Source organism: Neolamprologus multifasciatus, chromosome 5 (genome assembly GCF_963576455.1).
Source record: "Neolamprologus multifasciatus chromosome 5, fNeoMul1.2, whole genome shotgun sequence".
Lineage (NCBI taxonomy): Eukaryota > Metazoa > Chordata > Actinopteri > Cichliformes > Cichlidae > Neolamprologus > Neolamprologus multifasciatus.
Window position 1 is genome coordinate 8,635,098 of NC_140443.1, and position 13,087 is coordinate 8,648,184.

The 13,087-nt window shown below is 39.4% G+C and overlaps 1 protein-coding gene across 1 annotated transcript; it reads right to left on the bottom strand.

The window, feature by feature from the left end:
* Positions 1-1,335: 1,335 nt before the first annotated feature.
* ilrun (inflammation and lipid regulator with UBA-like and NBR1-like domains) lies at positions 1,336-12,883 on the bottom strand. The gene is made up of 5 exons (XM_085160281.1): positions 12,591-12,883; positions 10,086-10,240; positions 9,765-9,962; positions 7,760-8,064; positions 1,336-4,900 (listed from the first exon to the last, which is right to left on the bottom strand). Exons 1-5 carry the CDS (start codon positions 12,746-12,748, stop codon positions 4,874-4,876), a joined length of 843 nt encoding a protein of 280 aa, XP_085016407.1. The 5' UTR covers positions 12,749-12,883; the 3' UTR covers positions 1,336-4,873.
* Between the last annotated feature and the right edge of the window lie 204 nt (positions 12,884-13,087).

Below are 13,087 nucleotides of genomic sequence, written 5' to 3' on the forward strand. Positions count from 1 at the left end.
TGATGGGATGTTTGTTGAATTAATATTGCAAAAGTCAATATTTGTCCTCAGTCACCCTGGCACACAAGACACATTCAAACAATTGCCTCAGTGCCGGCTTGCCTGAATGCACATGGACATCTCGCCTTCCCATACATAAACACACACACCTTAATATACTGCCAAAATAATAGATACAGACATAGACATAGCACACCTTATCAACATATCTTATCACCATAAGACTAGCGGCTGTCATATGAGGCTTTCGTGCAAAAAGATTTCACTCTATGCAGTCCTGCTTAAAAAAAAAGGAAAAATAACCTTACTGCTTCCATAGGAATTAAGATGATATCAGTAGTCATGTGCTGCTAGCTGATGAACGGCAAGTATGAGCAAGACCTGCAAGACTTCTATTAAAAAAAGCAATGTTGGCAATTTGCATGTCTTAAGCATTCACATATATGATAACACAATGTCACATTCACAGCAAATTTATCCCAAGATCAGACCGTGCGCATTTAGAGAAAATGCAAAAAGATCCAAGAGCTGCATGCAGACTCCAGTTATGTTAATTGTTAGAGTTCATGACAGTACAACGAGAAAAAAAACCCTGAACAATTATGGCTTGTTTGGAAGTTTTGCCTTCTCTCTAAAAATAACACGGCAGCACAGGTCAAAATTAAAAATAAAAAAAAAAACAATGAAAAAAATAGAACACCATAATAACTCTGCCAATACATGCACACACACTATCTTGAAGATAGGTGTGGCCCCAAAACACACTGGCATCAAAGCCTGACAGCTCAACCACGATGACTGACAGATGTGCTGACATTGGCAGCTGTAGGTGCTGCGCATCCCTGGAGTTAATTAAAATCACTGATCTGCACCTGTTTACCATGTGCGTGCTAATGGTGCCTTTTTAATGAAACACAATGTGGCTCTGTGTGTGACACACATCATCCAAGAGGTTTTGGTTTTGTGGTTGAAATTTTATTACTATTTAATAATTTGCTTGGCATTAATTAAAGAACGTGTGTATGTGTTGTACTTTTTGTGTTAATGGATGCAGCTTGCTAACAAACCTTAAAACGCCACACGTTCATCCAAGTACAGTAAGCTGTGGCTAAAACTAATCTTGAAGATCTGAAGTGGGACTTTGCGTGATGTTACTGTGGCTACACAATGCATCTTTTGTGCTGTCGATGGATGTGAAACTGTAGCTCAACGATTACATGATACTGTTTGTGTTGGGTGTAGCTTAAGGTTAAAGCGGCAGCTGGAGTATAGAGTGGTTTTATGCAAAGATGGCATTTACTTTGACCCCATGAAAAACAAACAAACACTGAAGTCATTGTTTCAGTGTTAATTTAATCATACAAATGCTTAATTATAGTTACAGGAGGAAAAAAAAAACAACTTAATTTTGACAATTTCTCTTCAGATAAATGTGCTATCTTAGGACTATGTAAACTTTCATCTCATCCACTCACTCTGCCACCCATCTCAAGTCCAAACATAGTCACAAACTAAAACTAAAGAATGGATCCAGCAGTATTTTCTCACCATTTTTCCTCTTCCACACACACACACACACACACACACACGCAAGCCAACAAGAAGGAAGCGCACGCACGCATGCACACATGCACGCACACATGCACGCACACACAAAAAGAAGGAAAAGACACGTGAATAATCGAAGCAGTGCAGAACAGTGTATACTGTTTGGGAGGAGGACTGTCAGATGACTCAATACAAACAGAGAAGAGCTGCAACACAGAATGCTGGTGAATTTTAAAGATAAACAAACATTATAATAGAAGAAACAATCCCCTTGATAATTAACCATTAAAAGTTGTTTAAAGGACTTTAAAATCAAAATATTAAAAGTTTCTAATAATCCTGTTTGAACACTTCCTTATAAAAACTGTAACACTATAATGGCGTTCTATGGACCACCCATTTTATTTTTAGGCCAAAAAGATACACAGAAAAAAAAACATGGACATAATGAAGGTAGCAAAGCTGAAGTAGAAATTCAGGTGTAACAGCAGACAAACTCATTCATGTGATCAGAAGAGAAAAACAAACAAACATACAATAACCTTCACGTTCAACATCAGACACTGGTGCAGGAATGAAACTAGTGTTTAACATTGAAACCTTTCATTTCAGGATATATAAAAACAAAAACCTGAAGCTGTGAGGAATACACAAATCAATAAAATATTTTGAGGAGGGGGGAATGCTGGTGTCACGATCCACAATAAGCCAAAGAAAACCTCAACTGACCCTCAGTGCTAACAATGCTGATAACAAACATCTACATTCTTCAGACAATCTGTTAAGCTCACACTACAACTCATCACCTTTCCCCCCTCATTCAGTATACTCAGCACTCATGACAAGTCTGGTGTAGTTTGGTCATCTGATTTTTAGCACCACCTGCTGGCTATGAATGGGAATTATTAAATCTGCAGCACAGACAAAAAGACAAAATAAATAACATCTGGGACATTTTTGATGCGTGAATTTTTGGTGCAGAATCACTCAAAAATACTTCTGAGGTACACACTTATTAAAGCTCTCTCAGTAATGATGTGCATGTGTCAAGTCATCCTTTCCCCAAGTAGTATACACCATTTATGTCAGTTCAATCCAAAGAGAAACCATTAACATTTACACGCACACACGCACCAGGCAGGCACATACATAGACATGGACTCCGATACTACAGTCATTCACCAGGCAAAATAGATTTAGATGGCTTTATCAACCTTTCCTCACAACTCACATATTCAAGCTTACTCACATCCATTTGCACTTCAGCCTCCATTAAAAGCGAAACCCACCCTAAACAAAACAAAACAAAAATAATAATAATAAAATAAACTCCACCCTTGTCCCATGCAGTTTCAATTATGCACCTGCAGACTATGCAGTGGATGATGCCACCCATTAGTGTCTGGTCTCTCTGGATTTTGTCTTTGGAAGAAACTGGGTTCCTACACAAGAATGACAAATATTTATATGCAGAAGGGCAGGAAGTCTTAGCTTTTAATAGTCTATGTAAACTTGGATAATAAGACTTGTTTCTTTAGATATTTTGTCAGACGACACAAGTCAAATGCATGTTGTCTGACTTGAATTGAATGGCATCCTGGATTCACAAAGTCCAACCCTGCTTAGTTTGAAGTTAACTGCAGTAACGAGAAAAAACGGCTTCTGTTGGAAGCATCCAAGCCATCTTACAGTGCAAATCTGTATGACAGCAGAACATAAAATCTCCAAATTATCAAGGGTGAGTACTAAACTCAAATCAAGGACTGCAAAGAAAAGGGGAAAAAAGTGACTGTATGTGGAGCAATCAGTCTAACAAGCCAAGTCGTAGCAGGGGGGAAAGTGTGTTGTTGCAATGCAGTAACTGCTGGAGTCATATTGGAGTTTTGAGAATTTCACGTTTCCAGCTTGTGAATTTCTTAAAATTTGAATTACAAATGGAAATGTGTGATTTTTCTAAAAGCTCCCATATTTCTGGAGCTTTAACCAAACAAATACAGACGACTCACTTTAGCCAAAGTCAGATATTCAATGTTGCCAAAGCCAAAATTAAAGTGCCCCTATTGTGCTTTCTCCGTCCCTCCAGTGTGTTACATATCTTCTGCGGATGGAAATAGTTTGCAGAGTTAAAAAGGCCAAACTGAATTATTCCAACTCCAAAAAAAGCTGTCATCATTTACACATTTCATACATGTAATAGTGACACAAACACAGCACAGTACAGGACTAATCAGCCATTTTTCACAAGGCTAAAAATCCTTGTGTTTTAAACAGCAACGATCAACATTATCATAGCTAGAAGACAACAGCTGTGCTGATGAGTTAAAGTAAAAGGCAGAAGCGATACAATGTATTTCTAACAGTTTTAAAAACCTTTTGTTAGCAGTCAACAGCTTTCAGACGGTTTCCTCACTTCTCATAAAGGGGCCTCAAAAAGCTGTGAGCGTGCCAAAAATTTGAACATTTTTTTGAACACTGAAATCATGTAAAACAATTCAGGCTGTAAATGAGCATAACAGGGGCACTTTAGACATAGTGTTACATTTTAAACATGGCATCACCATATCCATTACTACCAGTTGTCTGGTGATGTAAAACTGGTTGATGATGGGAAAGATTCCCATCTCTCTCATACATGAATGCAACTTTGAGGCTTACATTTTTGTACGCACTTAAGTAATGATTTTCCAGAGCTGGCAAAGACCTGTGCATGTTTTCTTTCTTTCCTTTCTTATGTGTAGTTTTCTGCTTCTGTGTTTTACCTAAAGGAGTTTGAAACTTCTGCACATTTAGATTTTTTACATTTTTTTGAGGGGGATGGTGAATAAAAGATAACATCTTTTTTGAAACACTGTGTAAAACTTCAACATGAATGACCACTAGAATTTCCTGTACTACTCTAACATATTAAAAAAAAATATTTCTAGACCTGGGTAGGAACCCAAAAGAGAGAAAGCATTCAACTGCCCACGGGAATACCAAACTGTTTAGGGTGACTTTCACTTTAACTAGGCACGTTTTTACCACGTAAATAAAAAATAGTCAGGTGTATCTATTCGTAAAGGTTTATAGCACTCTTAAATGAAGCATTCACACATGCGAGTCCAGGTGTTGATGTCAGGTGGGATGTTTCACGGCAGCTGATGTAATCCATCGCCTCACTGTCCTCTGTGTTTCTGTGGAAAGGGCCACGGGTTGTTTTTGGAAGAGGGTTGTCATGAGTCAATATAAAACAACTGTTCCTCTCCCCCTCCAACTCCTCTGTGTTTAAGGACTCCCAGGGTGCTAAGCTCTTCATTCACCGTGGGGGAGAGGAGTCTTTGTCATTCTAGCTCTGTCCAAATGGGTAGGGTCCCTGTGGGGGGGAAGACAAGAAAAAAAAAAAAATGAGAGAAAGCCTTTTGGTTTAGTTTCTATTACAACACAAAGGGGAAAGAAAAATGTAAGCGCCACCATGTCTGTGTTTATCTTCAGTTTCAGGGCGGTAATAAAAGGTGACAAAACCAAACCGCCCATGCAGTCTTCTTTCGAATTAATGCAACGCTTAAAAAGCCACAAAAGATTCACACAGCTAGTTGACTCTAATTATTCCAGTGTAACAAACCCTGAAAAGGTTGAGAGGTCAAACTGTGAACAAAGCTTTGCCTATGAAAAGTACTGGATCACACCTCTTAACCTTTGAATTCGGATATTTGCATTTCTACAGGTGAATAAGATGATGGGCGTAGCCATGCAGTGTGCCTTTACAAGCATTTATAAAATAATGGGTTGTTCTAAAGAGCTTACTAAATTTGAGTGTGGTACTGTAACAGGATGCCACCACTGCAACAAGTCGACTCATGCAAATTTCTTCCCTCCTAGATAGTCAACTATCGGCTTTAAGTGGAAAGTGGAAGCATTGCGGAACCACAGCGCATCAGCCATGTGCATAAAAGTCGCCAGCTCTCTGCTGACCCAGAAAGTGCAGACGCCAAAACTTCCACTGGCATAAACATCAGCATAATAACTGCGTGCATGGAGCTTCGTGGCATGGACGATCAGCTCCTCCAGGTGTAATGTGTAGGTGGTTCAGTCCATACAGCGTTTGAGGAGATAATACCATAGAACAAAAAGGTCTCATCTAAAAGATTTAACTGTGATTTTTTTCTTCAACCAAGACCACTGAGGGAGTTTAACAACGCTGTAACATAGAGGTTTACACATGTCACAAATAATTACCTGTTAGCCAAAATGTAGCAATACTTACATGTTGGCAACAATGCATATCATCTCTGATTTTAACAGGATGTTTGGCCACACTAGAATTGCAACTACAGTAATTAAGAATAAAAGTAAGAACTTAACAAGAAATGAGGACCTGGCTTTGCTTTACTCTGATACTTACCACCAACACTGCAAGAAAATACAAAACCTGGCCAAAAGTAAAACTCTATAGCATTCCCAGTTGAAAAAGTGGGGCTTTTCATTCCTTTGGAATGTTCAGGCCTTCCACTGTAATTAAAATATATATATTTAAGTGAGGTTTATTTACTCAAACTTTAAAAAAAAAAAAAAAAAAAAAAAAAAAAAAAAAAAAGGGGAAAAGGGTTTTGGTTTTAACCATTTGCAGACCAACCGCTGATTTGAATGTAGCTACCGCCAAAACACACACACACAAAAAACCCTGCTTTGTCTGTAAAATTATAACTTTTTTTTTTTTTATTCAAACTTTGTTCTGCATCATCATAGCTCAAGCTGTGCTTAATAACATTATTGTTTTGTGTGTTAGTATCACAGCATTTCAGCTGTCATCAAAGTACTGAATTTTTTCTTCATCTACAGTGTTCAAAATAGAACTCGAACATTATTTGTTTTTCTCATGACTGTCAAAATATTTCACTCTGGACTAAAGTGTTTAACATAGAAACTGCGATGCACATTATCAAATGCCAACATTAAACCAAGATTTTAGAGTTATAATCACTTCTATATAACAGGACAAAAAAATATCTCCACTGACTCCTAGAAACCAGACGATTGCGCAATATGCTTCGCCAAACTGTACTGTAAAACTAAAATGGATTAAGTCACAGGAATTCTTTTCTGTTTTAAGTAATCCATCTCAAGTTACAACTAATTAGAATAAAGTTTTAAACCCTGAGGCTCGTCTAACTGTCCACAACCTGATATGCCGACAGCTGCAGAGCAGACTGCCAAAAAGACGGTTAGTGTCTAACCACAATCCCCCGAGTAAAGATATCTAATCATCTAATTACTCGCGTGAACTTTCCTTTGGCAACATTTTAGTCAGTGGGACGTATATGTAGGTGAATTGAATATATTAAATTTGTGTTAAAATGTGTGCAAATATATGTAGTCCCAAGAGGAAGAAAATGATAAACGCAATTATCACATTCAAGCCCATAAAAAGAGAGAGAGGAAAAAAAGACATCTGATACTTGGGACCAGCGTCACAGGTTAAGTGGAACGAAACTAAACACTGATAATGTAATAGAATTTAATTTTACAGAGAAATAATGACCATTATCGCTTTTTTGTATAAAGAAAAAAAACCCACGTAGCATTGCTGAAAGAAGGTTTCAGTCTCACAATTCAGCACTGATATGATTTCCACATCTTCTTCTTGGTGGGACAGCACGTAAAGGTTACTTAGTGCTTTGTTTAAATGGATCAAGTTTAAGATCTCTAATGTGCAGCTGTCACTTTATAAATAAACAGCAACATGGAGGGTACACGAGTGGTAAAATAAATAATAGCTTACAAATTCCAGAGATTAATCTTTTTCTTGCCAGCACTGCTCTCTTATTTGCAACGCCAGTGTTGCATTTTTCCATTATATTCTTTGTTGTAATTTCTAGTGAGCACAGGCAGAATCCAAACATGTGTTAACAAAGAAAGCTGATAACTGCCACTGTTGTACCTGTCAGGGGTTTGAGGTTTATGTGAAACACACAGATGCAAAGACAGTCTGGCAATGTCGAACACTTTGTAAGCTACACCCTATAGAGCCATAGAACTGCATAAAGCTCAATATTTAAACATTTTGTACAAGTCAAAACAACTGCTCATCTGCTGCCCATCACCTGTAGAACAGAGAATCTAGCTTTTACAAAAACTTGCATATGGTACTTAAAAGTATAAAGGAGTGAATGTAGTGATGTAGGTTTAAAGGTGAGAGTAGATCTGTGATGAGTTCATTTTTACATATACATACCTGTCCATAAGTTACCACAGAAAGATTAGTTTGGAGACCATTTGACGCCCTATTTACAGCATTATGAGACAGTCCATTCTGATCTTGCTGGATTGGCTCTTGCGTGCGTTCCCAGGCTCCACCTGGATCTCTGAAGCTGTTGTCAGTGGCATCATGCTTGTTCTTCTGTGGTGAGGCAAAAGGGTTGAAGTCTCCCTGCACATTGCGCTGGGGCTGAGTGTTGAATTCTGTCTCGAAGGAAGATAGCTGCTGGGTCACTCCAAGAAGACCTCCAACTTCTACACTAAGAATCACCCATATTACATCTGTGGAGATAACAAACGAGCACAAAAGTCACCTGACTGTGTAAGACTCAAATGTTTTGCCAGTTTGACAACTTTCTTAGTGTTAAATTGCCATTAAGAGAATATGTAGAATCACAATTGCTTTTATTACCAAGCTTGTACACAAACAGGAATTTGTTGCAGTGTGTTGGTGCCAAAAAAAAAAAAAAAAAAAAAAAGAGTATGCGGTTTAGTTTGTAAACTAAAATTAGGTTTTTAACAGGTAACTTTTCTGCTCTTTTCCAACTCTTTATATAGATTTCTGTACTCTTTTAGAGCATTTTTGCATGCTTTACAGCTGGTGAACCTTTGGTTTTTGGAGGATATCCCCTAAAGCATGCACTGCATTGCTGTTTTGAAGCTTTTAGAAAATAATTACTGAAACTATTCTCTTCCACTTTGTATCGTGACCTCTTCCAAAAGAACAAGGAAAAAGGGAAAACAATGAACCTGTCAAAGCTAACTAACACTGTTACCAGCAATGTAACTAATGGTGCTGACATAATTGTATAATTTCCTTAGGGATTAATAAAGTTTTCTGATAACAACAACAAGGGAGAGGTAGGTGTAAGCACAGGAGTGCATGATGAGGAAGGAGATAAGGGACTGCTGTGAACAGGTTTCACAGGCTGAGGTGTGCTTATCTACAGCTGAGGGTGATGTTGATTCCCTGCTGGGCATTTGTGGAGCCCCCCAGGTGACCTTCTGTCAGAAACATGCAGATTTCACTCCCTTCACTTTAAACCAGCTTTCTTCTGATTGTCTGTCCCTCTAAAACAAAAGACTGAGATAGCGGGTGGGACCTCTGTGCTCACAGCCAGAGCTACATGCCTGAGACAACAATATCAAGTAGGTTTGTTACAAGTCTCAAATGAAGGCTTAAACCACGGGCATCCTCAACATTGTCTGGTTAAAGCCTGACAGTCTGATGAAATTTTGTTGTTCGTCTTATTTTATGAGAAACTGAAGTATAAACTAAGGCAGTTCAATTATGGCAAAAGTCATAATCATGGGGGGTGAGGAACAGTGTTAGGCCTTGACCAGGGGGCAATTTTTGTAAAGCCAGTCTCCGGTAGCTATTGGTTCCTGCCAACCTGCCTCCGCTGTGGGAAGTCTGCCGGCACAGATGGAGGCCAAGAAGGCACAGAGTGACAGCGAGCTCACGTGGCTCAGAGACCTGCACAGCAGTCACAGAGGCGAGAAAAAAAACAAAGCCGACAGCAAATTGTCGCACACTGTTGAAAGTGGGCTGAGTGAAAGACCGTCGGATCTGCAGAAACAGGGAGCCACACACAACTGATAATCCTGCAGTTTTTGACCACAAAAACTTGAGTCTTACTTCCTCTAGATTGACGTCTCTTAATGATCTTTTCTGAAGCTGCAGTAAAAAGCGACTGACTTTAAGTTATTAGGATGAGCAAAGAACACAGCTATGAAGAAAAGGGGAGCCTAATGTACTACAGAGTACCTAAACAAGACCTTTGTTCTGAACATGAAAGCAAAATACTAACAGTTATATCATAATGTTGTTTTTAATCATCACAGGAACCGAAAATTGTAAATGAGATTTAAATCTGATTAACTATCTTGGCTTAGTATGAACTGAAATTATTATTTACTATTATTAGTCATAGGTCTCATAAATGTACTTGATAGTTAATCAAAGTAGTAGTGGTTCTTACCTCCATAAAATAATCCAGTGGCAGTACACATCCTCCACTGGCCCTGGTACATGCCAGGAGTTGTGGGACTTCGCATCTGCACACTCACATCTGATATTTCCTGGGGATCTAGTGACTTCACCATAACTGTGTTTACATGCCCAAACTGATCGCCTCCAATGTACTTGAGACAAACGCCCGGTGGCCACGACTCGGCACCTACAAGACACCAAGAAGAATTCATTCAAAATACATCTCAACAAAATCCATGAACATGTTACAGATTTATAAAGACTATCTACATGTATACAATGTGAAGGTGTAAATGTAAAGCCCATATACCTGTGTTTTGTATCCTCCAGGTCTTAGTGAACAGCGTATCTGGAGGGACAGACTCTCCTTCCCCAATTGTCACATCCTCAACAAAGGACATAGATGGGGTGTTGACATTGGGACTTTCAAAGTCATAATATGCACCAATAGCAGCCTGCAGATTCCTGTTCCAATGCAAAAGAAGGAGCATAGAGTTAATACACATCAGCAATACCTATCGATCCTGGTTATTAATCTTGAAATCATAGTGCTGAAGTATAAAGTCAAATCTGTCCTAGTGTTTTTGTTTGTCTTTGCAAAGCCTGCCCTACTTTTACAATTAGCTTTATTTGTAACATATTTGCCAGGTCAGCTTGTCCTCATAACATATTTGACTACTTCAACATGCACCTTCTGAGTACAGTACTATTAAAAAGTATCTGCCTTTTCTGATTTCTTACGTTTTGGATATTACACTTACATGTTTTCAGATCAAACAAATTTTAATTAGTCAAAAAGAACAAATACATTTTAAATGATGATTTCATTTATTTAGGGGGGGGGGGGGGCTATCCAAACTAAAATTCCTCCAAAAACACATTCACGACTCATCCTGGAGGTCGCAAAAGGACCCAGAACATCATCTAAGGAACTGCAGGCCACACTTGGCTCACGTAATGTCAGAGTGTAACAAAAAACAAAACACTTCTGACCAAAAATGGATTCTTATATGGCACTTTTCTACTCTTCCAGAGCACAAAACGCTTTGTATAACATGCCTCATTCACACATTCCTATTCATTTTTCTATGCTTAAGAGCTTTCTATCTAAATTTTACACACATTCATACTCTAGTATGCATAGTTAGTATCTTGCCCACAGATATCTGGCATGCAGACTGGAGCAGCCAGGGACCAAACCACCAACTTTCCAATTATTAGAGGACCTGCTCTACCTACTGAGCTACCAAAAAATCCCCACAAAGTCTTGCCAAATGCATGATGATCCCCAAAACAGAAACTATTCAGTGGAATGATGAGACTGGTTCAGTTTATTCAGTCAGTTTTTTGGAAAGTTTATATCTGGCATACACTAACACAATATTAAAAAAAAATAACATCACACCAATAGTCAATCATGGTGGCGGTAGTATAATGGCCTTGGGCTGCTTTAGGAGCTGGACGACTTGCCATTATTGATGGAATCGTGAATTCTAATCTATACTAGAAAAACCTGAAGCCATCGGTTTTTTGTCCTGAAGCAGAAAAACACTCGGGTTATGCAGCAGGACAACAACAAAATATCAGAAAGATCAAAATAAATAAGATAAAAAGAAAACAAATGTTTTGGAGTGGCTTAGTTAAAGTCTGAATTTAAATCGGATTAAGATGCTTTGGCATAACCTTAAACAGTCTGCTCATGATCAAAAAGCTTCTAATGTGGCTGAATTAAAGAGTGGGCCATAATTCCTCCACAGCTGTGTAAAAGACTCATTGCCAGTTACTACAGACTCTTGATTGTAGTTCTTACTGTCAAGGGTGGCAAAACTAGTTATTAGGTTTGTCTCAGATAGCTTTGGATAACTTTTTCCCCCTTAATTAAACAGTCATATAAAAACTGTATTTTGTATTAACTCAGATTATCTTTGTCTACTCACATTTTTTTGCTGATCTGAAGCATGCAAGTGTGAAAAATACACAACAAAAAGAAGTAAAAACAAAGTTGTACAGTCCTACATCTTAGTGGCACTTCTCTTAGTTTAGCTTTGCCAGTAAGAGAGAAATCATGCTGCCTGGTTTAGTGGGTTGCTACCTCTGAGCCATTGCTCATATACTAGCCATAAATTCATGTTTACTTAGAACTTCCAAATCTTGGATTCAGGGGACAAATTCAAACAACTGCCGTGCAATGATGCCTTCTTTCCATTATGACCTCCTAAGCTCCATTCCCCTATACAGAAGCTATGTGAAAACAAGTTTTATCTTTCAAAATTGATCCAATCAAGGGCATCAATCGCTGACAAACTAAAGAACGTGAGCATAGCTGGCCAGGAGCACAAAGGCGTTGTGATCAAGACCACTTGTTGTCGGCCGCTGATGGATCACGACTGGTTACGTCATCAGAATAACGTGAAGTGAGCGACGCTGCCTTGAGTTTTGGCTTCCCGATGAGCACGGTTTAACTGGCTCTGTGCGCTGTTATGTAACATGGCTGACGATCCGGGAGCGAGAGTTCCCTGTGCTTAAATTAGCCTGCTAGCTATTTGGTTCCTCAGTGACTTCACCTTACTGTTTCCTCTGCGGTCACGGCAAACTTTACCGTTTCACTTCCGTTTGCCAGTGATGATAGCTTGGAGTTAACAGCCATCCCATAGAATGGGAATGGTGATATGATTCCCTTCAGGGTTCAACATCACTCCATAGCGCTCTATTTTGTACAGTTTTTATCGATGTAGGCTAACAAGCTAATTATAAAGCTAGGTTAGCGTCATACTCCTGTCCTCCCCACGGCGGGCCCTCCAATCCCCGCACTCACCAGTTGGTCATGTCCAGGAAGAAGGCGCAGCCGGCAGGGTTGAGCTGAAAGCCCAGCAGCCTCTGAAACTCCGAAATGAGGACGTCCTTGTCCGTGGTGCCCATGCAGCTGAACTTCTGCATGAGCTCCGCGTCCACGTCCATGTCCGTGCCCTCCATGGGTGCCAGGTGTCCCGTGGCGGAGACGGGGGTGGTACGGGGGTCCTCTCTCAATTGAGTCCGAGGCCTTGTTCAGCCATAACAACCAGTTCAACAACAACAACCGTTAATGCGCATGGCACAACTAGGGGGACGATGTTTGACGTTGCAACAGCGCGCTCGTCGCCCTCCGCCAATCGCCTGGTGGGCGTCGACGTCATCTGTTGCTATTTGTAGCCACCTTTTCATTGGTGTATCAATGAAATCTGTTTCCCATCTATCTGTTCAGTGTAAAATATGGACAGTATGACTACTGATGTACATGAAAACAGCACTGAATATATTAATTACACATATAAA

Excerpts from the sequence above, each read along its gene's own strand:
- ilrun (XM_085160281.1), bottom strand. The coding sequence starts at position 12,748 with ATGGAGGGCACGGACATGGACGTGGACGCGGAGCTCATGCAGAAGTTC. Across the intron at positions 9,963-10,085 it reads CTGGAGGATACAAAACACAG|GTGCCGAGTCGTGGCCACCG; the intron begins GTATATGGGCTT and ends GGTGTCTTGTAG. Across the intron at positions 4,901-7,759 it reads CTGTGGTAACTTATGGACAG|GGACCCTACCCATTTGGACA; the intron begins GTATGTATATGT and ends TCCCCCCCACAG.